We start from the raw sequence: 27,273 nt of genomic DNA, 5'->3' as shown, positions 1-27,273 counted from the left end.
CATTGACTTAAATGGGGACAGAATTTCTTCTGAAGGGGATGTCTGCTCTGCATCTGGGAGCAAGCCTCTAAGCCCAGGTCCACAGACTTGTGCTAGCAGGACTTGCTCTAGCATGCTAAACATAGCTCTGTAGAGCCCCCTCCTGCAGGCTCCTGCAGGCTCCTCCCGCCCCTCCTGAGCCACAACATCTATGTGGCTATTTAGCATGCTAGCGCAAACCCTGTTATCACAAGTTTGTGGACCTGGGCTCGGAGGCTCAGTTCCTGATGAACCTTGAGTGACTTGCTCAAGGTCACAAAGGAAGTCTAGCAGAACTGGAAACTGAACCTAGATTTTCTGAGTCCCAGTGTCTTAAACACACTCATATTTCTCAATGAGCAAAGTTGGGTGACATGGTGGTAAAAACAGCATTGCCCAGTTAACATCTGTACTATTATCGTTGCTTATGCTAACAGAGCTAATTGATCGTAATGCAGCAGTGAGATGTTACTCAAAAGAAGCCTAGCATTAGTAGCTGAGAGAGAGATCTTGCAGCTAAGAAGATTAAAATGTTAACAGCGGGAAACATGGGGCTGGTCTTAGGTGTGTTAGCAATACAAGTCACAGAATCAAAATTCAGCTCTTGCTTCCCAGGACAACAGGTGCAGGGTTCAGCATGTTCAGTCCCTAGAAATGAGGAACTATCTCCACCTCTTCTCTGCTAGATAGTTTAATGCTCAGGATAAGACATGTGTTGTATGGGACTATCAAACAGACTTGTTAGTTTTCATTCCACTACAAATTATTTAGAATTATTTCCATTTTAATTTTAGAACATGTTGAAATGTTTTACTAGGTTTTTTTAAAATTGTAAGATGTCATTACATTGTTATGATGATATAATGTATTTGTGTTGTAATAATAATTCATACAGTGATTATGTAAATTTACCATTTCTTTTTCTGTTTTGTTTTAACATATCTCAGAGGCTGGTACTAGAGGAACTTCAGATACAGTTAAAGGCGTGAAACGGAAAAAGATTGTAACTGAAAACCATCTGAAAAAGATACCAAAATCGCCTTTGAGAAACCCCCCTCAGGCCAAACATAAACAAAATGTAGAAGAATCTTCATCATCTAAAATTCTTCCTGATGCTTTGGAACACTTACAGGCAAAGAATCAGTTACCTGTACAAAATGGAAAACAATGTGTGAAACAAAATGGGGAAACACATAGTAGCAAGGTAACTGATGAAACAGTCACATCTGAGACATCGATGCAGACAGATCTTTCATTGTTACATAAGTCCTTGGATTTGAGTAAATGGACAGCAGAAGACTGTGATACAAGCCAATTAAACTTGCCAGAGAAGAAGCCTCTCTCTAATTCCTTGTCAAGTAAATCAAAGACTGACAATAATGAATGTATTACTTTTGTTGATTGTAGTACTTCATCCTCAGGTACAAGTACTGCATTTGATGTCTTATTAAAAGCTATGGAGCCTGAACTGAACATCTTAGCACAAGAGTGCCCTCCTTGTGGGATGCAAATAGAAAAAGTGAGACCAAATAAAACTACAAGCGCCTCTTCGAGTCTCACATCCAATATAATGAGTGTCCAAAATCATTTTTCTTTGTCACAGCAAGAGTTTGTAGCTGGATCGCACTACTACCCTTCACATAATGTGCATGCAGTAACATCAGGGAAGAGCGAACAAGCACAGACCCAGTCAATTTCTCATTCACAAGAACAATTTATTGCTAAAACTGGACAGCAAAATCAACAGATTGTTGTGTGTCCAGGTTTCACTAGATCACTGGTACGTCAACAGGGTCATGAAAACCCCAAACTCCAACAGATATACAGTATAGCAGTAACCTCTTCTGTAGTACACCCCCCCTCTTCTACTGTTACTCAGGTTTTTCCTCAAAACCAGCTAGTAGCTAGTTCATCTTCATCTTTGTCAATTAATCCATCTCATTCAACACACTTACCTGTAGCTCCCCTGTATAATTCAGCCCAAATAGCATCAGTTGTCAACCATGGTGTAGAACAAATATGTAATCTTCTGAAAGACCAGAAGCCTAAAAAACTAGGAAAATATGTTTGTGAGTATTGTAATAGGGCTTGTGCCAAGCCTAGTGTTCTCCAAAAGCATATCAGATCCCATACAGGAGAGCGACCGTATCCTTGTGTGACATGTGGATTTTCATTTAAAACCAAAAGTAATCTATACAAGCACAAAAAATCACATGCACATGCAATCAAACTTGGACTTGTCCTACAACCGGACTCTGGTGGTTTATTCCTATCCCATGAATCAGATAAAGCACTTAGTATTCATTCAGATGTGGAAGAAAGTTGTGAAAGTGAAGATGAAGGCACTGCTGATGAAAGACAAGATGATCAAGGATCCTTAGAACTGGAACCTGCACAAATAGTGAAAATCATTTCAAATTCTGAAACATTACGGAAAGGTAGCCCCATTCCACTAAGCAATCCAAACTATATAATAGGTGACTCTTCATTGCATGACACAGAACCACAAGTTAGGGCAGCTTTACCTAAAGTAGTAGTTCATCCTGTGAATGTTTCTCCTTTAAGGGCTGATAGTCCAGAAGTAACAGACTCCACGCCTGAGCTTACTGCAGAACAGAGACAAGGAGATTTTAACGTTACAAATATAAAATCAAATGTAACACACATGGTCTCTTTCAAGGAAACCGAAGTTAAGCACCACCAGAAAATAGAAATGAGTTCATTAGAAGAACACCTTGGGTCTGCTGTAGGAACAGTGCATGCACAGTTACAAAGACAACAGGCAACTGATTGTTCCCAGGAACAAGGAAAATGTCTTTTGAGCCCTAGGAGTTTAGGTAGCACTGATTCTGGTTACTTTTCACGTTCTGAGAGTGCAGATCAAACAATGAGTTCACCAACTCCTTTTGTCAGGGGATTGCCTATGTCTGAAAAAGATCCAAATAAAAATCTGCCTTCTGTGCCACGAATAAGTGCCACAGTGGCATCTGTTGTACAAACAGTTTGTGCTGAAAAACATTTACTTCTCTCTGGTCAAATGCGACCACCAATGGCAACAAAAACACTTGAGGAACGCATCTCAAAGTTAATATCAGATAACGAAGCTGTAGTGGATGACAAACAGTTAGATAGTGTGAAACCAAGAAGAACATCTCTTTCAAGAAGAGGCAGTATAGACTCACCAAAATCATACATATTTAAAGACTCCTTCCAGTTTGATTTAAAACCGATGGGAAGAAGAACTAGTTCAAGCTCCGACATACCAAAGTCTCCTTTCACACCAACTGAGAAATCAAAGCAAGTTTTTCTTCTGTCTGTACCATCCCTTGACTGTTTACCTATAACCAGAAGTAATTCTATGCCTACTACCAGCTATTCAGCTGTCCCTGCAAATTTAATACCACCTCCTCATTCAATTAGAGGAAGTCAATCATTTGATGATAAAATTGGCTCTTTGTATGATGATGTCTTTCTATCAGGACCTGTCACTCCACTGCACCAAGGGGGGCACACTCGCACTCTTGTTAGACAGACAGCAATAGAAGACTCCTCAACTAATGAAAGCCACGCTTTCAGCCCAGCACGATCTGTAGAAGAAGGTTATCATGGATGCAATTTGTCTAATGAACTCTCATTACCAAGGAGCAAGTCACTTGCACAAGTATCAAATTTGGAAAAAATAAAGAAATCACATCCAGGGCGAGGGACAATGTTTGAGTGTGAAACTTGCAGAAACAGATATAGAAAACTGGAGAATTTTGAAAACCACAAAAAGTTTTATTGTTCAGAGTTGCATGGACCAAAAACCAAGGCAGCTATCCGAGAGCCTGAACATAAGATAGTCCCCAGCACTACACAACCTCAAATTCTGCACTACAGAGTTGCCAGTTCAACTGGTGTCTGGGAGCAGACACCCCAGATACGAAAAAGAAGGAAAATGAAAAGTGTTGGCGATGATGACGAGCCACAGCAAAATGATACTGGGATACCATCAAAGAGTACAGAGGGTCAAAGTAAGCCAGGAGATTTTCCCAGTATATCTAAACCTAATGCAACAATAGTAGGTTCACAACAGCATGGTAGCATTCTGCTTCAAAGGTCTCAAATTCAGCTTGTGGCTCGAGGCACAGAACAAACCACTGAGCCAAAGATCTCTCCACTTATGAAAAAGCAGACAAGTTCAGTTGCACAAGACAAGGTAGAGTTGAAAAGACAAGGAACTGGCATTTCAGTAATACAGCACACTAATTCATTGAGCAGACCCAGTTCATTTGAGAAATCAGAATCTTTTGAAAGAGTTTCACCAGTTTCTTTTCAAGAGGTTAATAAGGCTGAGAAGCACCATTCTTTGAACACAGTTGTAATTCAAGAGGAAAGGCATTCTCATCTGAATACTTCCCAGCATCATCAGTCAGTGTCAGCAGAAGCATCCAGAGTAGAACTTCAGGAAAGTCAAATAGTCTCTAATGAAAGAAATGCAGTAATGCATACATTAAAACTAGTTCGCCAACATAACATCCAGGTTCCTGAAATACTGGTCACAGAAGAACCAGACAGGGACCAGGAAAATCAATTCAGTGATCAGGAAAAAACAGAGAAGTTTAATTGGCCTCAGCGTAGTGAAACTCTGTCAAAATTGCCAACAGAAAAACTGCCACCGAAGAAGAAAAGGATCCGGTTGGCTGAAATTGAGCATTCTTCAGCTGAATCAAGCTTTGACTCCACACTTTCTAGAAGTTTAAGTCAGGAGAGTAGTTTATCTCATGCCTCTAGTTTCTCAGCTTCATTTGATAAAGAAGACATTTCTAAAACTGAGAGTGCTTCCAAAATAGATCTTAATAAATCATCAGAATTCCTTACGATTCCAGCTGGCTCAAATACACTTGGGGTGCCTGGTCCTCCTTGCAGGGAAATGAGACGTGCTGCATCAGAACAAATTAACTGCACACAACCATCCATGGAGGTTGTAGATTACAGAAGTAAATCTTTTGATTGTGGAAATATGTCTTCATCAAAATCTACGCCACTTGTAGAGATATCCTCTCCAAAGTTGTCTTCTGGCTGTGGAGTTACCGGACATGTGCCTCTGTTAGAAAGGAGGAGGGGGCCACTTGTAAGACAAATATCTTTAAATATTGCTCCAGAAAACCATCTGCCTCAAGTTAAATCTTCATCTTCATTTCAAATAGCTCATGCACCGGACATGTCTACAGTACCATTTCACAGGCTGCAGACCTCTAATAGAACTTCAGTTGAGTTTTCTTCAAGTTCTCAGCACTCACAGACTTACTCTAAGCTGTTACATGAGTCTCAATCAATAACTCAGAACTGTAACCCTCTTAGCCTCCCTTCTGTTCAGCAGCCTTTAGGTCCTGTTTTGCATAATCAGGGACAGCAGCCCTCAACACAGCATTCACAGACTTCTCTTAAAGTACTGGCCCCAGGAGAACAAGCAGACACAAACACCTTTTCTTGTCAGTCTGTTGAAGAGGAGTATTACTTTGCTCCCAAGTATCAGCTTCAAGTTAAAGCTCTGCATGCATGTAAGTCGTATTCTTCTCAACCAATAACTGCTGCTTTCCCCATTCACCCTCTTCCAAGTCAAATTAGTGTGGATCAGAGTGGGACTTCATTATCTGTACCTACTAAATTAGCTGACAGTATGTCTAATCTGTATTCAATGCCTCCCCAAAAACATATGATACCTGAAAACTCCAGTGGTAAAATATATCGCATCCCACCTTTTGTGGTGCCTGTTCGTGTTCATAGTAATGTTCCATCTTATGGATTTGCTACTGTTACACCTCTTCCCCAAATTTTAGTGACGCAGGATCAGGTAAATCAGTCTGTCTGTAAAACAAATGTTGTGACAGTGCCAACTCTTGAAGGGAAAACTCAGCTGCCAAAATTACACAGAGATCATCAGAGGGTTTTGCCAAATCCACAGTCAGCATCTATATTTGATCATTCATTTTCTGAGATTGGAAGCAGAAATTCACCTTTGTCAAGTTCCTTGAATATTATTCAGAAATTGCCAGTAAGTGGACTCTTCCCCCAACAAGAAGCTACAGCATCAAGTAAACGCATGCTCTCACCAGCCAATAGTTTAGATATTGCCATGGAAAAACACCAAAAGCGTGTTAAAGATGAAAGTGGAGCAGCTTGCACAACAGATGCTAGATCAATGCATCCATTGAACATTCGAGCCAATGACCCTAATAGGCAAAAGAAACCATTATTGGTGCGACAGATTTGCACCACAGAGCCTCTTGAAGGTCTCTTATTAGAGCCTGATGTTATTCCACAATATCAAAAAAGCAGCAAAGATAGCAATTCACCAGATGTGCTATTAACTGACCAACGTTCATCTGAAAGTGTTAAAATTGGAGTTTCTGAAACCATAAAGGAGTCACCAGAATTTGAAAATCTTACATCTTCTGCACCTCCAATTTTTGAAGTTAAAAAGCCATCTGAACCTTCTGCAGTGAATAATCAGACTTCTTCTCTTCTGAAGGCTTTAGGTAACAGTCAAGAAAGGTGGTCCCCACGGGTTAATAATGAGGACACAAATTTTAATACCCAAGGCCAAGCAAACTCTGGAACTACTCTGTCTGTGGCAAATGCAGGGGATACACAGCGGTTGACATTTCCAAGCCTAAAGACTTCAACAAATTTTACATGGTGTTATCTGTTAAAAAGAAAGCCATTACATCTGCTACAAAATGACCAAAAAACTTCAGCATATTCGACTTGGACTATTAGTCTCAACAATCCAAATCCACTTGGTTTGTCAACAAAGGTTGCTCTTTCCCTCCTAAATTCAAAACAAAAAGCTGAAAAACCACTATACACTCAAGCAATAACAACTCACGCCAGATCCGACGTATTGGTTTACTCAAGCAAGTGGAGGAACAGCTTAACTAAGGTACTTAAAGTACATTTAATGTATTTTAATTTTAAGGATCAAATTTGTGTATAGAGTACTTGCTTTGAAAAAGCATACTGCATTTATATTTTAATAATGTATTGTGCCTTGATTTTTTCCTACCTTTAATTAATTATATGCATAATGTGCTTATGTGTTACAGTTGTATACTACTATAAAGATATTATGCTATTTCAATTAAGAAACTTGTTTTAGGGGTTTATCGCTTTTCATAAAAAAAAAATTCTTCGTGGTTTAAAATTGGACAGGACAGAAATCCATTTGGCTAGTTTTAAATTGCAACAAGAGTGTACCAAAAATATCTTCCATTGAAATACTTTAACACTGTCTATTTAAAAGCAGTTTTATTTGTAAATGAAGATTTTGCAGGTGTTAGACCCCTATAAAGTGAGTATTGTCTGATGTAAAATAACAGCTCAATCTGAGAGCACTATCCATGGGTGTTCTACAAACGCATTTGATATCGTTGCTAGTTGAAACAAGGTGGGTGGGAGGCAATGTTCCTCTAATTTTTTATATCCATGTGCGGAATGAATTTATTGTATGCAACAGTATGGACGTGATGTGCGGTGGCGGTGGGGCCAAGGGGTTTGGAGTGGGAGCGGCGACTCAGGGCTGGGGCAGAGGGTTGGTGTGTGGGGGAGGGCTCCGGGGTGGGGCCAGAGATGAGGAGTTTGGGGTGCAGGCTGCCCTGGGGCTGCGGCCAGAGGATTCCCCCCCAGCTCTCTCCCCACCAGCAGCAACAGCAGTGAGCTCTGGGGCTGGAGGAAAGGCCCATGGCAGCCCTGCAAGCCCTAACTTGCTCCCCTCCCCAGTCCCCACCCACCCCCTACCTTTCTTCTCTCCAGGCCCCTGTGGTGCATGGCCCTTTATAGCCTACTGCGCAGCCGTACAACTTAGAGGGAATTTAGGAGGGAGGGAGGGAAAGAGCGTGTACTATTCCCACCCCAATCCCCCAGTTTGATAGTTTGGATGAAATAATTGCCAAGATAATGTCATTTAAAATGTGGTTACTGCTTTCTTTAGAATTTTCACTACCCGTTCCATATTATTGATTGATATTGTTCCATTGATATTGAACCCATTAAATCTATAGAGGTAAGAACGTGTTCAAAATAATGTACATAATCCACATACATATGAATAACACCATTGACATGGAATCAGCGGTAAAAGAGCATCAGACTCCTTTAGTGGCTCATATGTCCTCAACAGAAAGCCCTATACTATTCCGCGCATTTGACAGCCTCCAACTGAAGAGAGGCCTTTGACTGGAATAATAGATTAAGATTGAAAAATCCAAATTGTTGAAGACGCTTGCACAATATCTACCTGCACAATACCTAGTTACAGCTAATGTTACAGCATTTCATTTCCGTGAGCACCGCAGTAAAGTAAAAACGTTGAAGTCTGAGAATGATATATGACTATACAATATGGTGTCTTCAGCTAAAAAGTGTTGAATCCTTGCTTTGAAATATATGCATTTTGAATGCTGCCAGGTATTAGGGGCCATTACAGGATTTCTGTTTCAATCCAAAGTATACAGTACAAATTATTTAATGGGACTTCAATACACTTTTCAAATGATTGTCTTGTATGTGCTTGAATATCTAGGCAAAATTCCAAAAGTTAGAAGCAGTATAACTGGCTACAATATAGATGTTTATAAAATATCGCTGCAGTGCATAGCGATATCTCAGATCACATATTTTATATCTATAAAGTTTATTCTCAGATCCGTTAGGGTGTCCTGAAAATTGGTTTTTTTCTATGAGTGTTTCATTGCAGTTGGTGCTTCCCATACATGATCAGAATCTTTATTAGAGTATAATATTCTGTGCACATTTTGGGAGAATTTGAGTAACTTTTCCTTCTGCACTAAAACATTAACAGAAACTAGACAACTGGAAATGCATGATGGTCACCACATGTAATCCATTAATTACCCTGTTTTTGTTATTAAAAAATCCCCCACAACACACACAAGAATATGCAAGTTGGTTCATATATTGGGCCCCTCCTATGCACTCCCTCTTCCCCAGGGGTGGCTCTGCAGGGCCCTGCTAACAATTTCTCCCTCAAATGGCACCAGGGCTTTTCTTGACAAATTCACCACATTTTCTGGAGGGTCCAGGTTTATTCACATGCATAAAGTTCCAAAATCAAGCTGAAAGTCCCAAAACACAGTCCGTCAGGTTTACCACCCTCTTGTCGGGTTATGTCCAGGCTTTTCCTTCCCCTCATCCCAGGTCTGTCTTCTGGAGCTTGCTCACTCCCAGAAGTCTCCAGTTCACTCCCAGGGCTTCCTGCCTGGGGCTTTTCATCCTTTGGCAGGCCACTCCCAGCCCTACTTCACTAGAACCTCAAGTTTCTGGCTCTGGCTACTAGACCGCATAGTATCAGGGTTTTTCCCCATAGAAACCTTTCTCACTTCCTGCAGTTTCCTAGGCTTCCCCCTTCACTACAGCTACTTTATAGGGATTTACCTGATCCAACCCAGGTGTGCCTCTTTAGTAATAAGGGTTGACTAGCCCTAGGTCTTCCAGCCCTTAAGAGGCAAGCCACCTGTTACAGTACTGTTCTAGAAGGCCTGTAACCAAATGCATATCTTGGCTGGCATAATCTATCTTGTCCTTGACCAGTCAGGTAAGCCTCCAGAATGGCAATGCCAAGGACACCAGCATTAGAAGTAGCAATGTAATTGCCTGCCTGCCTCAGAGAGATGCAAGGACAGAGAGCTATTGAAAAATGTTTATCAGAGTATAAAATTACTTTTTTTCAAACTAAAACAAATTCAAATTTATTTTTTCATTGTGTGGGGGGTAACAGTCACCCTTTTGTCTGACAAAAGGATTTCAGTTGGTTTTTACTTTGAGTATTTCCACTCTCTCCTTCCACCCCCCGCTTCAAAAGTTAACAGGTATGATCATTAAAAATTAACTACTCCCTAAGCTGCAAGGTGATAACATTTTTAATGCCTTGGTGTACTATAAAGATGTGGAAGAAAGGAGACTTTTTTTGCAATGGCCATGTATTTCAGTGTTTGTAAAACTAATGAACAGAGCTGTATGCTAATTTGCACTGAATTTGATGTTCTTTAGTAACTGATGTACCTTTCTGCGAATAGATTAAGAAGACTCTGTACCCTATGAATGTTTCCATATTGATGCTACACCAATAGGATATTATAAATTGGCAACAAGGGTCAGTGTTTATCTAGTCTGCCTGAATTTGTTGTCCCAGACACTGAAAGATTAATTACTAAGAAAATGTAGAAATGTGCACATTGAGCTGTATCATCATCTTATAAAGAAAACTGTGCACTGCACAGTACAGTTTGAAATTTCTCTTTTATATTTTCCTTACCATTTTGCCTGATGCCAGTTCTGTACAGGTTTTTTCTTTTTGGGTACAGCTGTAAGGCTTCAACATTAGCCCCAGAGATCAGTTTGTCTAGAATCACGCAAAGAATGTCTAGAACATACAAAATTATTATTTGGGGGATTAAAAATGATTGTTTTGGGTTAGTCTTCAGTGTACTGACAGCACAACATTCTTTTTGCTGCGGCTATGTGAGGATTTGAATGTGGGTCAACAGGGCCTGAAACTGCTGTGGTAGAAACACACCACCGTCTGAGGGAAAGAAGTGTTGCTGTTCAGTGGCAAAGACTATAGTTGAGCAGCTCCAAAGGGATGTGTCTAGTACTTCTATGCTGAAGAGAAGGTTAAGATACAAAATATTCATAGGTGGGGAGAGAGAATACCGTAAGGTTAGGGAAAAAAAACTTCAGAATTGCAAAAGGAGCTGTAAGGATATTCTATTAAATCCCTAAAGGCAGGAAAGTATTAGGGTGAAATCCTGGCCCTATTAAAGTCACTGGAAGTTTTATCATCAATTTCACTGGGGTGAAGACTTAACCCTTTGTGTTAACAAAAAATGTGCATTTCAATACAGACTGCTGTTTCTGATCCATATTGCCACTGAATTGTATTATGTATCGCAAATGTTTCAGAGTAGCAGCCGTATTAGTCTGTATCCGCAAGAAGAAAAGGAGTACTTGTGATACCTTAGAGACTAACAAATTAATTAGAGCATAAGCTTTGGTGAGCTACAGCTCACTTCATCGGATGCATACAGTGGAAAATATAGTGGGGAGATTTTATATACGCAGAGAACATGAAACAATGGGTGTTACCATGCACACTGTAACGAGAGTGATCAGGAAAGGTGACCTATTACCAGCAGGAGAGTGGGTCATTGTTTCTCTTTCTTGCTTGTACTCATCTGTTTTAAGATGTCTCCTTCATATAGTAGATAAGATGTATTTAAATGTTACTAAATTAAAACAAAGAAAATTTAAGGGATACTGTCAGGACAGGTAGGATTAAATTGGTCTTTTTTCCAGTTATGTGCATTTAGCCATTTTCTTTGGGAAAGCGAAGTTTTGCATGGGCTTTTCACGATACTTTAGTTTTTGTTTTTTTAAAAGAACAGTTTAACAGTTGTGAGCAGCCTCTGCAAAAACAAACCCATGTGCATGTATGATGAAGAAAAGAAAATTCTGTCGGAAAATAATTTCAGTTTAGAGTGTAAATACTGAGTAACAAGATTCTGAAAAATATTTTGACAAGTGTCCTTTTAAACAGAGGCTGCTGTCATATGTGGCCATTACTTACATTTACACTTATTCTGCTGCCAAAGAAGCGAAGTTATTAATTGTTCTTCAAGTTTATATGCTGATTTTTTTTCAAAGTATATTATTATGGTGAGGCTGGAGAGAAATTCATCTTCATTTCTCCAGCTTCTGACTGGCATCAAACCTGAGTGACTAGCACTTAAAAGAGTTATAAAGGAAGAAAGTGCTGAAAGAAATCATCACGTGAAGATTAATGTATACCTCAGATTGTGCGAGGGTTAGGATGAAAAAAATAAAAACTAAGGATTGAAAAGACCTAACGTGTCTAGCATATACCTTACCAATGCAGGATTTTTTCCTATAGTATAGTCTCAGCTGTTTCTTCCAGTCCAGTTCAGGTTTAACTGACTCAAGCAGTGGGGTTTGAACTGTTTTTCTGGAGCTCAGAATGCTATTACAATATCACCTTTCTGAGCTAATCCCAATCCTTAAAAAGGTATTTCTATTGACATTAGATGTCAGGAGAAGAATGAAGATATGATGAAGTATATGCAGGCAATAAGGAATCCTGGGCCCTTTTCTGTTCTTTACCATTGAGTGGACCAGAGGAAATAGTGTGGGCATGGACCATTGATTAAAGTACACCCCAAAGATGTGTGTGATGGATGAGGGGCTATTGCTCCTAAAATAAATAAATACAGTATGTTCAAATAAATTAAAGGCCCAGTGAGCTAATGCAGTGTCTTGGACAGGAGAGGTAGCTACTTGGTCCAAACTCCATTTTCTTCCCTAGACATTACAAGCTCAATCACCTGATATTATCTGTGGTGTCTCAGTAGCTCTCTTACGCCTACATATTACCTAATTTTGTGTACTATTCTTTTAAAATTTGATTCCCTCTCTGAGGTGATTCTTGGTATAGTTCACTGTGAGGATTTTTTGCCATCAGTAGGCTGAAGAATGGAAAATACCTACTAATCAGATCATTTCCTTTCTTGGATTATGTGTGACAACAATCCAAGTCACCACTGGAAAGAAGTTAAATCAGAGCAGTCTTGTATTAAACTAAAAAACTACCTCAAAATATTAAATGTTTTCCCTAAATTGCTCTGTGTCAACGGGGAAAAATGAAAGTGATAGCTCTGGAAGACTTTGGTTCTGGGTGTAGTTTTCCATGGGACAGTTGTACGTGCCAGCAGTAGCTGTTAAATCCTGGTCTCCGTGCTGCATTAATCACTATCACTCCAGTTTTATACCACTAACTGAAGTTGGTGGATTTAGTGTGGCACAAAACTGGAATAATGCAGAGGTGAATCAGGCCCTTTGCCTCCAGTCATAAGAACAGGGGAAAAGCCACTGAGAGGGTTGTCAGGAATTAGTAATTGAAGAAAGAAAACTTTTACTGTCCAGTATAATTTTTCTTATCAGTTGACCACTAGCTGGGGTCCTTTCGGTTAGGAGTGGGGCACATTAATGGATTGTATTGCCTGTCCCTGCACTGTACCTCTCAAACAGATAGAGAAGACCTCAGTCGTCATGAGGGTCAATTTGGTACTTTTCACAAACACTATTTACAAAAAAATAAATAAAAATGCAGATTTTCCAGGTTACTCAGTGATTCCTGCAATTCTCTCTGACAGAAATTCAAATAATATTTCTATTCGTGCATTTCTGTAATAGCAGAAGTTTTGCTATATCTCACTGGGGTTATCTTGTATGTTATGAACACTAAAACCAGTGCTAAATTAGCATAAACCAGTTCATTAAAATATGTGACTGTGGGATGGTAGTTTTGAACACGTGGATTTGAATATCCTGTCTCACTGCCATTACGTATAGGTCATATAATTATAGAAGTTAAATTCACCTTGGTGCAGATGGCCCAAGAGCTTGTAAGCTACATAGACCAATTACCTCTGGATTCTGTTCCCCTTTTCCTTCTTACACCATTACAAATTAAATGTGCAAAAAAAAGTTAATTCATTAAGACTGAAAGATCAAGCACTTAAAGTCAGCAAATTCCAAGTGCTGGGAATGATCACACACTGCTGGCCACATTGCACATAAATTGCATTTTCTATTCCCCTTTCCCTTGTTAAACATAAATGTTAGTCTATTACTTTTTATAGTTTTCAGAGTAGCAGCCGTGTTAGTCTGTATTCACAAAAAGAAAAGGAGTACTTGTGGCACCTTAGAGACTAACAAATTTATTAGAGCATAAGCTTTCGTGAGCTACAGCTCACTTCATTGGATGTATTCGATGAAGTGAGCTGTAGCTCACGAAAGCTTATGCTCTAATAAATTTGTTAGTCTCTAAGGTGCCACAAGTACTCCTTTACTTTTTATAGTGTAAGCTATAACATATGCCATGAAATATACAGGAAGTTCAGTATGGTTGAGTAAAGTTTGCACAGCCACTTGAACTTCTGGTATCTCCTGTCCAGAGTGTTAGATACCTTTATCCTTCATGTTGCATTAACAATATTTTTGTATGAGGGTGAAATTTATGTTCCACTGTATAGAGCCAAAATTATAAGACTTGATGTGGAAGAAGTATTTAGACTCTGGAGAAATGAAAGACCAGCACCAGTCAGGGCACAGAGATGTATCAACTTTACATGCTGGAGTAGCAGCTGCAGCATCCTGCACTTGTGCAGACTGTTAGGGTCATTGGATATGTGAAATTATGAATATACTAGTTTCTCCTTTGACCCATCCCCAGTGCTGCACCTCTCTGCACCATACTTCTACACATGCAAAAAGCAAAAGCATGGCTCAAGTGGCATAGAGGAACTTGTGCAATCCCTTCATACCATGATGACTGTCACCCTTTAAGAAATATATTTTACACTATTTTAATATGCAATCAATGTAAATAAATCGCTGAGGTATTGCCTTTCGTGTGAATCCTAAAACCTCCAGCATTCACTTTTATATCCAATAAAAAGCATTTAAAATAATGAGTCTAATATTTTTCTCCTACCATTTTATTGACTTATTAGTATTAGAAAATGTGCTAGTTATGCCAGCTATGTGGGTAGAACAATTTATAAATATGGCTGTAATAACTGTCAGCTAATTAGATCATTCCCTCATTTTATAAATACCCTAGACTTGGAAGGATTAGATTTCAACTGGTAAATGTTGTAGAATTCAGCCTTCTCAGAAAAAATGATAGAAAATAATCTCCTTTAATAATCAAGGGAAAACTAAATAATTATTTTGCATTGTTAGATGACTGGTACACTCTCTCTTAATTTTCTCTGGCAATAAGAAACAAATATGGAATACTGTTATCAAGGATTTTTGGTATCTCTGCTTTGAAAGTTACTACATTGTGAATGGATCACTCTTACAGTGAAAATCTGAACATAAGAATGGCTATACTGGGTCAGACCAAAAGTCCATCCAGCCCAGTATCCTGTCTACCGACAGTGGCCAATGCCAGGTGCCCCAGAGGGAGTGAACTTAAAAGGTAATGATCTAGTGATCTCTCTCCTGCCATCCATCTCCACCCTCTGACATACTGAGGCTAGGGACACCATTCCTTACCCATTCTGGCTAATAGCCATTAATAGACTTAACCTCCATGAATTTATCCAGTTCTCTGTTAAACCCTGTTATAGTCCTAGCCTTCACAACCTCCTCAGGCAAGGAGTTCCACAGGTTGACTGTTCACTGAGTGAAGAAGAACTTCCTTTTATTTGTTTTAAACCTGCTACCCATTAATTTCATTTGGTGGCCCTTAGTTCTTATATTATGGGAACAAGTAAATGACTTTTTCTTATTCACTTTCTCCACACCACCCATGATTTTATATACCTCTATTATATCCCCCCTTATTGTCTCCTCTTTTCCAAGCTGAAAAGTCCTAGCCTCTTTAATCTCTCCTCATATGGGACCCGTTCCAAACCCCTAATCATTTTAGTTGCTCTTTTCTGAACCGTTTCTAATGCCAGTATATCTTTTTTGAGATGAGGGGACCACATCTGTATGCAGTATTCAAGATGTGGGCATACCATGGATTTATATAAGGGCAATGAGAGATTCTCCATCTTATTCTCTATCCCTTTTTTCATGATTCCTAACATCCCGTTTGCTTTTTTGACTGCTGCCACACACTGCGTGGACGTCTTCAGAGAACTATGCACAATGACTCCAAGATCTTTCTCCTGATTAGTTGTAGCTAAATTAGCCCTCATCATATTGTATGTGTAGTTGGGGTTATTTTTTCCAATGTGCATTACTTTACATTTATCCACATTAAATTTCATTTGCCATTTTGTTGCCCAATCACTTAGTTTTGTGAGATCTTTTTGAAGTTGTTCTTCACAGTCTGCTTTGGTCATAACTATCTTGAGCAGTTTAGTATCATCTGCAAACTTTGCCTCCTCACTGTTTACCCCTTTCTCCAGATCATTTATAAATAAGTTGAATAGGATTGGTCCGAGGACTGACCCTTGGGGAAACACCACTAGTTACCCCTCTCCATTCTGAAAATTTATTCCTACCCTTTGTTCCCTGTCTTTTATCCAGTTCTCAATCCATGAAAGGATCTTTCCTCTTATCCCATGACAACTTAATTTACGTAAGAGCTTTTGGTGAGGGACCTTGTCAAAGGCTTTCGGGAAATCTAAGTATACTATGTCCACTGGATTCCCCCTTGTCCACAAGTTTGTTGACCCCCTCAAAGAACTCTAATAGATTAGTAAGACATGATCTCACTTTACAGAAACCATGTTGACTTTTGCGCAACAATTTTGCTCTTCTAGGTGTCTGACAATTTTATTCTTTATTATTGTTTCAACTAATTTGCCCGGTACTGACATTAGACTTACCCGTCCATAATTGCCAGGATCACCTCTAGAGCCCTTCTTAAATATTGGCATTACATTAGCTATCTTCCAGTCACTAGACATAGAAGCTGATTTAAGGACAGGTTACAAACCATAGTTAATAGTTCCACAATTTCACATTTGAGTTCTTTCAGAACTCTTGGGTGAATGCCATCTGGTTCCGGTGACTTGTTACTTTTAAGTTTCTCAATTAATTCCAAAACCTCCTCTAGTGATACTTAATGTAACATCTGTTTAAATTAATATAACCTATAAGTATCTCTTCTTTGTATACGTCTGTCTTTCTCCCCTCTTCATCTCTATTGCCAGTTGTCAGCCGCCCTTCGAGGCAGTGAGATACTAGTGGTTCATGTGCCCCGGTAGAATCTGAGCATTGCAGCTACAAGACACAAATTTTTGAGGGAGACATGTCCCCCGCAGTCCCCTGTGACTGCTCTAATGAGCAAGTGGTTGGAATGTATGATGCTTATGAAATGTAGTCCTGATACAATACTAGTAGTTCCAGAGGAGAAAGTGGAAATAACTGGTTTGTATGGCTAAAAGTTCTCACTTCTAGTCGAACTATGGAGGACAGCAGCATCCTGGTGCAGCTGAGGAACATCACCTAAGAGAGTCCTGTGGTTGCAGCTGGCAAGACCGCCACTGACCGCCACTCATGGCTTCTGCCACAGAGATAAAAGGGGCCAAGAGACATGGAGAGGCATAGGAGGGTTTCTTCAGATTTCAGGGGACTAAGTAGGTTTGTGGCCCAAACTTAATGCTTGTTCCATAACCCCACCTAAGCCGAGCCCTTGACACAGAATGAGGAGGCCACTTTGAATGCAAACTCACAGCATTCCCATTTGCCATGAGAGAGTAACTTCCATAAGGGTCAATGGGTCCATAAACTCTCAATGTGTAGTAGGAAAAAGTAGGAAATAAGATCTGCAATCTGTTACAGGTATGGCTTCTAAAGCAGTTATTTGTACATATAATTGGTTTTTTACTTTGTTTACTTTTAATTTACTGACTTGAATAACATAATGAAGGGTGCTAACATCAACAATAGTCAGAAATTTATAAATTTCCTATTTTCTTTCAGCGGGCATTAAATAAAAAAAAAATGACTCCAAATGAATTCAGCAATAAAGAAAACTCTGAAACAAGCACTGAGCACGATAAAGAAAATTCCTTTACCAAAACCGAACCAAGAAGAGTTAAAATATTTGATGGAGGGCAAGTATACATGTTTTTACCCAAAAACTGTTGGGGATAATTATTTCTTGGTTCTGGGCTTTGTTTGATAGTATGATGTTTCCTCTTTCAATTTATTTCAATTAACAATTCCTAAACTGTGGCATGTAGACCAGTGATGGTCTGTGAAATGCTTCCTGGTTTTCCCTAGAGAAACAGCAAATCCATATGTTCCATGGTGGTGCATAGATAAAAGGAGAAAGTTTAAACGAAGAAACAGTAAAGAGTGGGATTAATTTTTTCCAAAGAACATAACACTCATCATATTAAAAATGTCTGATGTTATAGCTAGAGGCATAGGTATTTTCCTAATGTTACCAGTCCATGTAAGTGATTTCTGTTGCTGCCACAATGATGTTCTGTGATTGTGGATGGGAGGGGAGCTGGTCTAAGTGATAAGGCCTGGGCAGGATGGTGGTCCTCAATACAATCTCTGTTTACATGCATTCTATGCTGTGAAAAAGTTGGAGAGCTCTAGCTTCCAATGCACTCTCTGAAAATTTTACTGAAAATAATAAGTACTGTAACATTTTGCATCAGATATCAAATGGCTCATCAAAATAAGTCACTTGCATGTGGCACCCTCCATGTAACATATTTCAACAGTTCTTTGTAATAATAAAGTAACACTGACATTTTTAAAGGTTTTGGGGGAGAACAAAGAGAAGCGAGACGACATGACTTGGGTGATTGGTGACGATGAGATCCCAGGGCCATTCATTTCTAGGCTGATTAATCCAATCCAGGGCAATGGTGAGCATAAGTTTATCACCGTCTGCCCAGGCAAAGTGATGTCGCTTTTCTCTGCCCATTTCCTAATGGGTAGGATCCACTTCACAAAAAATCATCACCTCAAGTGGCATCCTGGATGATGATCTCAGCAGAGAAGCCAAGTAATGAATGGCAGTAGACTCTCATCCAGAGGGGGTCCCACTAGGTTAAGAGTGAAGTACATTGGTAGGGATGTGTGAGGAATTTTTCACTATCATAACTCAGGCTATTCCTGTTACATAGACCTCAGTCTCCAACATGTTCTTCTTTTAGCACCTTCCTCCTCCCCACAAAAATTGACGGTTTTTAGAAGTGTGTGTATGTGTTAAACAGATTTAAGATTAAGTTTGGAATCTAGATGTTTGTTGTATGGGGGGAAGCCCATTCTTAAAGACATTAGGATTCCACCTAGTAAAATAACTGAAGACTAAAATGCCATGAGTTGATCAGAGACAGGCTTTGATTTGGACGTCATTCATTCACATATTACATTATTTCTGGAATTCCGTTCATTCTACTGCAATTCTAATTTTCTGACTTTAGCTGACATAGGACTTTAGCTAGAAAATAACCCACTTCATAACAAACCTCCTCACTGTTACCATATTGTTGTTAGGTACAAATCAAATGAAGAATACGTGTATATTCGGGGAAGAGGAAGGGGAAAGTATATCTGTGAAGAATGTGGTATACGTTGTAAGAAACCAAGTATGTTGAAGAAGCATATTCGTACGCATACAGATGTCCGTCCTTACCACTGCAACTACTGCAACTTCTCCTTCAAAACTAAAGGTAGAGGCACTTGTCACAGCTAGTTTTTTTTTTTTCCTTTTTCTTTTTTTCTTTTCTTTTCTACCTACTTGAAACTGCCTTTTTTTTTTTAAATCTAAACAGCAAGAGTGAATATAGAGTATGGAGGTAATAAAATGAATTGAACAAGTGGTGTTACGATAACTATAAAATGTTGTGGTGGTCTTCAAGCAATGTCCCTAAGCGTGCTCCATTTGTGCCTTTGATTGGAGATTTATTATGTAGATCCTGGTCAGGCCACACATGAGTCATACACATCCTCATGCTCCTTATCGAGGGCATGTAGGGCCATGCAGACTAACCACCTTCAGTTCCTTCTCAACAGACTTGGTCTAAGATGGAATGCTAATGTACCCACTTGTCTTCAGTCTCATTTCTTTCTTTACCTTTCCTTAAATTTAATCTTTTCAATAGTTCATTTTGTGGAGAGGTTTGTTCTATAATCACCCCCCCCCCATTTTTTTTTTGAGATCCCCATCATCCCAGGGTATACTAGAGTTTCTGGGTTTTAAACATTGCCACAGTTGCTGGGAAGCTATGCTGGTCAGTGATAGGCATTCCTGGCATATGTGTTGCTTGGAGAAACACATCCCTCAAAAGTGTATCGTCTGCTCAGCTTTTGAAAGCAGAGCTAGGAAGAATCTGGAGACAAAGCTTAAATTCTTAACGATGGAGTGTTTTCTCCATCCGGCCTTGGATCCAGGCAAGGAGACCCCCATCTCCATCCCCACACAGCAGTTTCTGAATGAACATAGTGTCCCGTCAATATCTACATACTTGTCCAGGTCTACTTGGGAAGGATAATCAGAGAACTCAGGAAAGACTCCTAGAAAGAGGGCCAATTCTCTGCTTTGAGAAAACCTTCATCTCCTCAAAGTAAGATCACATTGAAGATCTCACATCCCAATATGGGTACTCCTGAGTCTCCATGTTCCATCAGTACCAGCCCTATGCCTGGAGCTCCTCTAAGACTAAAGGCACCAAACATGCCTTGGTACCAGGATCCTTCTCCATACCACACAGCAGCAGGACACTGCAGTGAAGGAGTCTAAGCACTCTACTCCTAAAAGGACAACACCTACAACATGCTCAGTATTCTCCATTCCTAGGCCAGGGAAATGATGTGCCAGGGAAAAGGCATACTACTTACACTGTTTCGGTTCCTCCCAAGCCATCTTCTTTATTACTGTCTACTTCCATCAGATGAGACTTACCAGAGCAGTCTATGCTGTTGGTTGACTCTGAAACTTGCCCTGTGCCAACCCACTCTGTACCACAGGAATTCAGACAGTCCAGTTATTTATTCGTTTCAGATGAGCTGAAGTCTCACCAATAATGGTTACCAAATGTCTGTTGGTAGCGAGAGTGACATGGTGACTGAGATTGGACCTTTCCCCAGTACCGTTCAGTCCTCCAGCACCTTCTAAAAGTGGCAAGTACTTCCTTTAGATGAGGAATTCTTTTCTGACTCCTAATCTCAGTGCAGGATTCCCATACTCGCCAAAGGAACTTCCCTCCTGTTACTTTTGGGGAGAGAAGGGAGTTACACCCAGGACAAATCTGTGCCCTGAACTGATTCAAGCACCATTGGATGCCACATCCCACTTCCTATGGACCCCCCTCAGTGGCTATCCTGGGATCCTTGGCCTAAATATCAACAGCAATTCTCATGCGTCCCTAGTCTTTTGCTTGGAGACCATAGAAGGAGACTTTCTCCTACTTCATCTCTCCCTCCTCCTTTATCTCACGTGCAGGAATCCTTTGAAGAGCAGGAGGCCAGAACAGATAAGGATGCTGCTACTTTGCAAATTAATATCTCCTCCTCCTCTCCAGATGAGGAGATTATGCCGCCTCCACCTTTGGCTGATGATTTAAAACAGTTCCAGGACTTAATGAAATGTACTGCAGACTCTTTACAGATCCCCTTAGAGGAGGTCAGAGTCACAGCATAAGCTCCTGGATATTCTTCAGTGGACACCCTCTGCTCGAGTAGCCTTGCCAAGTAATAAGCCCTGCTGGATCCTACCAAGACCATCTGAAAGACTCTGGTAACAATACCACCAACATGTAAGCATGCCGATTTAAAAAAAAAAAAAAAAAAAAAAAAAGTCCAGACAAGAACTCTGAATTTTTATTTTCCAATCTTGCACCTAACTCTCTGGTTTTGGAAGCAGCGAATGAATGCAAGATTCCCAAACAACTTGCTGAAGGCACAAACGTTCAGGATCGTGACTCTTGCAGCTATAACTTCGTCATTGGAACTGGAGGATTGATTGTCAGCCTTTGACTTTCAGGATGCCTATGTTCATGTCACGATTTATCCAGCTCACCAGAGATTCCTTCAGTTTCTGATCAGATGAGATCACTTCCAGTATCAGGTGCTTCTTTTCGGCCTGTCTTCTACCAAGGTTATTCTTGAAAGTATTGGCAGTGGTCATTGCTTATCTTCATCTGGGGATAATTGTTTTTTCATGCCTTGACAACTGGCTATTCAAGGGCCAGTCTTACGAGATTCTCTCCACCATAAAGACAGCAATGTCTCTGTTCCACGGGTTACGTCTTCATCTCAGCATCAATAAATCCACTCTAAGCCCTGTGCAAAGGATAGAATTCATAAGGGCATCTTTAGATGCACTATGAGCAAGAGTTTACCTGCCCATGGACAGGGTCATGTCCTTAACAAACCTCATCTCAAAAATTCAAATCAGTCCACAGACATCAACAAGAAATTGCCTTCAACTACTCAGACACATGGCAACTTGTACTTTTGTGACACCACGTTAGGTTATGCCTTTGATGTTTCCAGGACTGGCTCAGGATGGTTTATGCCCCCGAACAAATGCAGCCTGCAGAAACTGGTGTCAGTCCCTCATCGAGTACAATTACTCAATTGGTGGAAAGACCCAGACAGTGTTTGTGCAGGTGTTCCATGCATCCAGCTCTCCCCAGCCATCACCATAATGACAGCTGCAACTCTGGCGGGTTGGGGAGCACGTTTAGGGATCCACACCATTCAGGGCAAATGGTCTGCATAAGAAGCATAGTTGCACATCAACATCCTGGAGCTGAGGACAGTCAGAAATGCGTATATCTACTTCCTGCCATTAAATCAGGAGCAGTTTCATAAAAATCATGACAGACAATGTAGTCTGCATGTTCTGTCTCAACTGGTGTGATGGACAGTGGGATAGGCGTGAGATCCCCTTTGTGTGAAACAGTTAGATTATGGAACCACTGTATAACCAACTGCATCCTAATTTTGGCAGCCTAGCTCTCAGGTACAAAACACTGTGGTTGATGAGTTCAGCAGACACTTCTCAAGCAATTACAAATGAGAGATGGAATCCTGGATTCTCAGTCACATTTTTCTGACTTGGGGAGTTGCACTTCCCCTCACTCACTGGGGGAAGTGCTTTCCTCATTAGTAGATGAGGGGCCTTCTGTATGCATTTCCTCCAGTGCCCCTGATATTGAAGGTGATAAACATGATCAAGCAAAACAAACCCAAGATCATATTAATAGTTCCAGTGTGGCCCAGATAGGTCTGGTACACTTACCTGATTCACCTTGCTGTTTGCCCAGTGATGAGTCTTCCATCCATCCTGGGACCCAGTGATCGGGGGGAGGCCCGGAACTCAGGCTCCAGCTCAAGCCTAAATGTCTCCATCGCAATTTTACAAGTCTACTCCAGAGCCTGAGTCAAATGAAATGGGCCAGTCATGAGTATTTAATTGCAGTGCAGACATACTCAGACTCATTATATCAATTACCAAATTTTCTAAACAAGGTGTGATCTGAATTTCATATCCATCAAGATATCTATCTTCTAATTTTCCTCATGATCCACATCAAACCAGGATGGATGTTGCCTTCTATACCCTAGACATCAGGAGAACACTGGCCTCTTATTTGGACCAAACCAGATCATTTAGAAAATCTCCAAGACTATCAATTGCTGAATGTCCAAAGGATCCACAATCTCCACCCAGTGACTCTCCAGATTGATTTCTGGATGTATTATTCCTTGTTATGAATCTGCCAATTTACAAGCGTCTTCTAGGGTATTGACCGTTCCACGAGGTCTTTCTCTACCTCTGTGACGTTACTCAAAAACATTCCCCTTGTTCAGATCTTCAGAGCTGCAGCTTAGTCTGCAATACATATGTTTTCCAAGCACTACATGTTGGTTCATTCTTCTAGATGAGACACGGCCTTGGGAATGCAGTCTTGTCTTTAGTATTGGACTCAACTCCAAAGCTTCTTCATGTTGAGGATACTGCTTGAAAGTCACCTGAAATGGGGCACCCAAAGGGAGACAACTCAAAGGAAAAAAGAGACATTACTCTCCTTGTGAAATAACTGGAGTTCTATGAGATGTGTGTCCTTGTGAATGCTCTGCCACGTGTCCTCTTTCCCCTGTTTCAGTGTTTCTTGTATGGGACTTTGTGATGGAGAACAAACTGAGGACAGTTTGCCTGTGCAGCCCTATATGCCCTTGGTGTGCAGCACGAGCAGGCACTACCACCAAAAATTTCCGATTGAAGGCACGTATAAGCGCATCTGAAGTGCAGCACCCATAGGGACACACGTTTTGAAGAACTCCAATGACTGCACAAGGTGAGTAACCTGATGATGAATCATTACCTACTCACCTGACACTTAGTTTTCAGGATTCTCAGTGCTGTGAAGAACTCCTAATTGTCTGAGTGTAGTTCTGCACTGCTCTTAAAATATAAAATTTAGAATTCTGACATGGTATGTAATGGTTATGTTTCTAATTTAACTTAGTTTCCTTCTCTAAGTGGCCTCTGCACATTCCTAAGAGTGGGAATGTGCAGAGGTTATTTCAAAGAATTCTGGTAACAGGTGAGTAGCCTTCATTTTTAGATTTGCTTGTTCTAGGTTCATGTATATTGTACATGTGATTAGATTGACAAAGGATTAAAGTAATTACCAATCTTAATAGTTCTCACCAAGTGATTCTTCAAGAATATGGATTTTCTGTTTTACTTGCTTTGGACTCTCAACACTCTGTGTCACATCCACTGACCTTCTAGCCAAGATGAAATTGGGTGGGTAGTATCTGAGCCTCCCTCAGGAGCAGCCAGAGAAATTGATAGGGAGGGACTCTCATTCTTCACCATTCTCTCCACCTACGATCTGGGAGTTCTGAATTGCAGAGGCAGCATAATCATATATGGGTTTCTGAGCAGGAAACTAAGCTAGCTTTAATTTGATCTTTTAAATGATCAGTCCTTTTCTAACACAATTATTTTCTTAACTATAGAATTCTGTCTCATGTGACTGAACTGTTTTCTTCTTAATTGAATGTGTACCAGAGTAACGAACATTGTACTAATGACGTTCATTATAGTGTTTTTAAATTATATTTAAAAAAAAATAAATCTGATCTTTGCTTTAAACTTTCATGCAACTATATCACTATGATCTCAGAGAAACTCTTGTGTTAAGTAGGGTCAGGCCTAGTCAGCATTGGAGTGGAAAACTTCCTATAGTATCTTGTTTTGTTTTGAAAGTGATGCACGTAATTCAGCAGGTGTATCGGAACTTAGTACTCCATCACAGTGTAGGGAGTACCCATGTTTGTGGTGCAGTCTTTTTAACGAAATGTCAAATGGAGGTCTTTATCACTTCTGATCATGAAAGGTCCCATGGGAGTTTTTGCAAGAGTGCTGGCCATATTCCAAACTCCTAATTAAATTCCGCCTACCTCAATTCCCCTGTCACTTTAGTTGGATACAATATTTTTATTCACTTCCTGTCCTGATTTTCATCAGCAGGGTCTACGTCTGCACCCGAAACACCCTCATGCCCCAGTGCAATAGTATATAGGAAGGGGCAGACCCGCCGCCACTCTATTTCCTTCTTAGTTGCCTGCATCTTGACATGGTACATCGCAATGTCCATTTTCTAGCCATGCTACTTTGTATACCTCTCGCTTATTTTTTCCCTTATTTTTCTACTGGTACTTTTATTATTTTTCCATTATTTAGCACAATTGGAGTGGGGGTTCCCCTCATCCTCTCTTTTTGCCTAATATGGTCCTTAATCGCTTTTCTTGGTCCTCACTATATGATCTTGAGTATGGGTTATGCCCAGCACCCCCGGCTTCAAACCCTGCCAGACATGCCATAGGTTTTTCCCCACAGTGACGAACATTCAGGCTGCCTTTGGGAGTCTCGTACCCCCTCCAAATTAGAGAGACAAGGTGAGTGAGGCAATATCTTTTATTGGACCAGGTGTTGGTGAGAGAGACAACAGAAGACAGACCAGTCAAAGATATTATCTCACCCACCTTGTCTCTCTAATATTCTGGGACTGACACAGCTGTGACAACACTGAATATCTCCTCCAAATGTAAGCTCTGGTCAGGATTTAAGAGCAGATATAAGAAATAGAGAGAAGACAGGCTAAAATTCCTGCTAATTGAGTGCTTACTGTGACTCATGGGTCCATGTCACCCCAATGTACATGGGACCTGTCTGACTGCTTCTGCTCTAGCAGTAAGCAAAGACCCAGGGGGCTCTGCAGCAGACCTTCCAAGAAGAAAAGACTCCATTCTCTTAAACAGGGATAAGAAATGAGGAAATTCTCCCTTTGGTCTGGGTCTCAGGAGACCTCGCATCCTTCTATGGGTTCCTCTGAGACTCTCATCCCCTCCAGTACTAATTCTGCAACAGTGGCAAAGAAGCCACTTACCTAGAAGCCTCCTTAAGTGGCATCAACGTTTGGACTGGACTCAGTGCCTTCAAAACATAGGGGTTGCAGAGTCTAGACAAAATCCTCATCACACACTTATCATTCTTTGGTACCATCTCCACCTGCCATACTGACTCCTGAGGATCCCCATCTAGAGTCCCCAATACCATCCAGATTTCTGTTCGACAAGGACCTCTGTTCCCTGGAAGAGCCTGAATTGCCACTGTTGAGACGCATTCCACCATATCAACTCATTTTTCTGAACCTGCTTACTCTCCGTCTATGCCTTTTTCGATGGTGTCTCATCCTCTGGTATCAACAAGGTCCCCATGCACACACTTTGAGGCTACTGAGAAAGATTTCCAGTTGGTACCAACACAACTTTCCCCGGTGCCACCTCATCAGCCAACCACCTATCAAACCTCTTTACCAATAAAGGTGCATATACCATGCCAGAGCCTGGTATCAACTCAACCTCCAGTGCTGGCATCATCCACTTCCCCAGTGGATATGGGGAATGACACCTCATCTGACTCTGAAGTGTCTATACAAGGGTCCTCTGCCTTTCTGCCACCTTCTCTTAAGGTTCAACCTGAGGAGGAAACTCTTAGTGGGAAACGCACCCATGGACCCTGGCTAGGACTGCCATGGGGCCCTTCCTTTTTTACTTTGTCCCAGTTCAGTGAGCATTTTGGAATCCCTGCGACCCATATGGTGACCATTTCTACCAGGTCTCCTCTTGTAAGAGGGCATGTCAGGAGCAACAAACAGTGTTATTGAGCCTTGCTCTTACAATACTTCTCACTGAGGAGGAAGTACTAGTTGAGGAGGAAGAAACATCTTTCCACAAGTGCTCCTCCTCATCAGATGAGGCTGTCATGTGATAATATCATTTTATTTTGATAATTTTACTGTGATAATATCAAGACCTTTCAAGACCTGGTGAAACATATAGTGGACAGTTTACAAACTCATTGGAGGAGATACAGGGATGCCAACATTCCATCAGACATCTTTCATCCATCTCCCCAGGACAAGATTGCCTTGCCCATCAATGATGCTTCATTAGCCCAAGTAATGCAAGGTGTGGCAAGCTCCAGCTACTATTCCAGCTCCTGCAAATGGGCTGACAAGCAATACCATATTTCACCCAGAGGGTCAGAGTATTTTTTTTTTCTCGTATTTTACAACCAACTCTCTGGTTGTTGAGACCACAAACAAGAGGAACAGATGGCATCAGTTCCATTCAAAGCCATCAGACAAAGAGCTGAAGCGACTG

The 27,273-nt window shown here is 40.6% G+C and overlaps 1 protein-coding gene across 14 annotated transcripts in view; it reads left to right on the top strand.

The window, feature by feature from the left end:
* The window catches only part of HIVEP1 (HIVEP zinc finger 1), a 201,857-nt gene that overhangs the window by 149,083 nt on the left and 25,501 nt on the right, over positions 1-27,273 (top strand). For all 14 annotated transcript variants that reach the window (XM_038390706.2, XM_038390703.2, XM_038390705.2 and 11 more), the window contains 3 exons: positions 966-6,943; positions 17,542-17,675; positions 19,081-19,256. In XM_038390706.2, coding sequence (XP_038246634.1) covers positions 966-6,943; positions 17,542-17,675; positions 19,081-19,256 — 6,288 coding nt within the window. The remainder of the gene's footprint in view (positions 1-965; positions 6,944-17,541; positions 17,676-19,080; positions 19,257-27,273) is intronic.

Source organism: Dermochelys coriacea, chromosome 2 (assembly GCF_009764565.3).
Source record: "Dermochelys coriacea isolate rDerCor1 chromosome 2, rDerCor1.pri.v4, whole genome shotgun sequence".
Classification (NCBI taxonomy): Eukaryota; Metazoa; Chordata; order Testudines; family Dermochelyidae; genus Dermochelys; species Dermochelys coriacea.
This window is presented reverse-complemented; position numbering and strand designations above follow the sequence as displayed.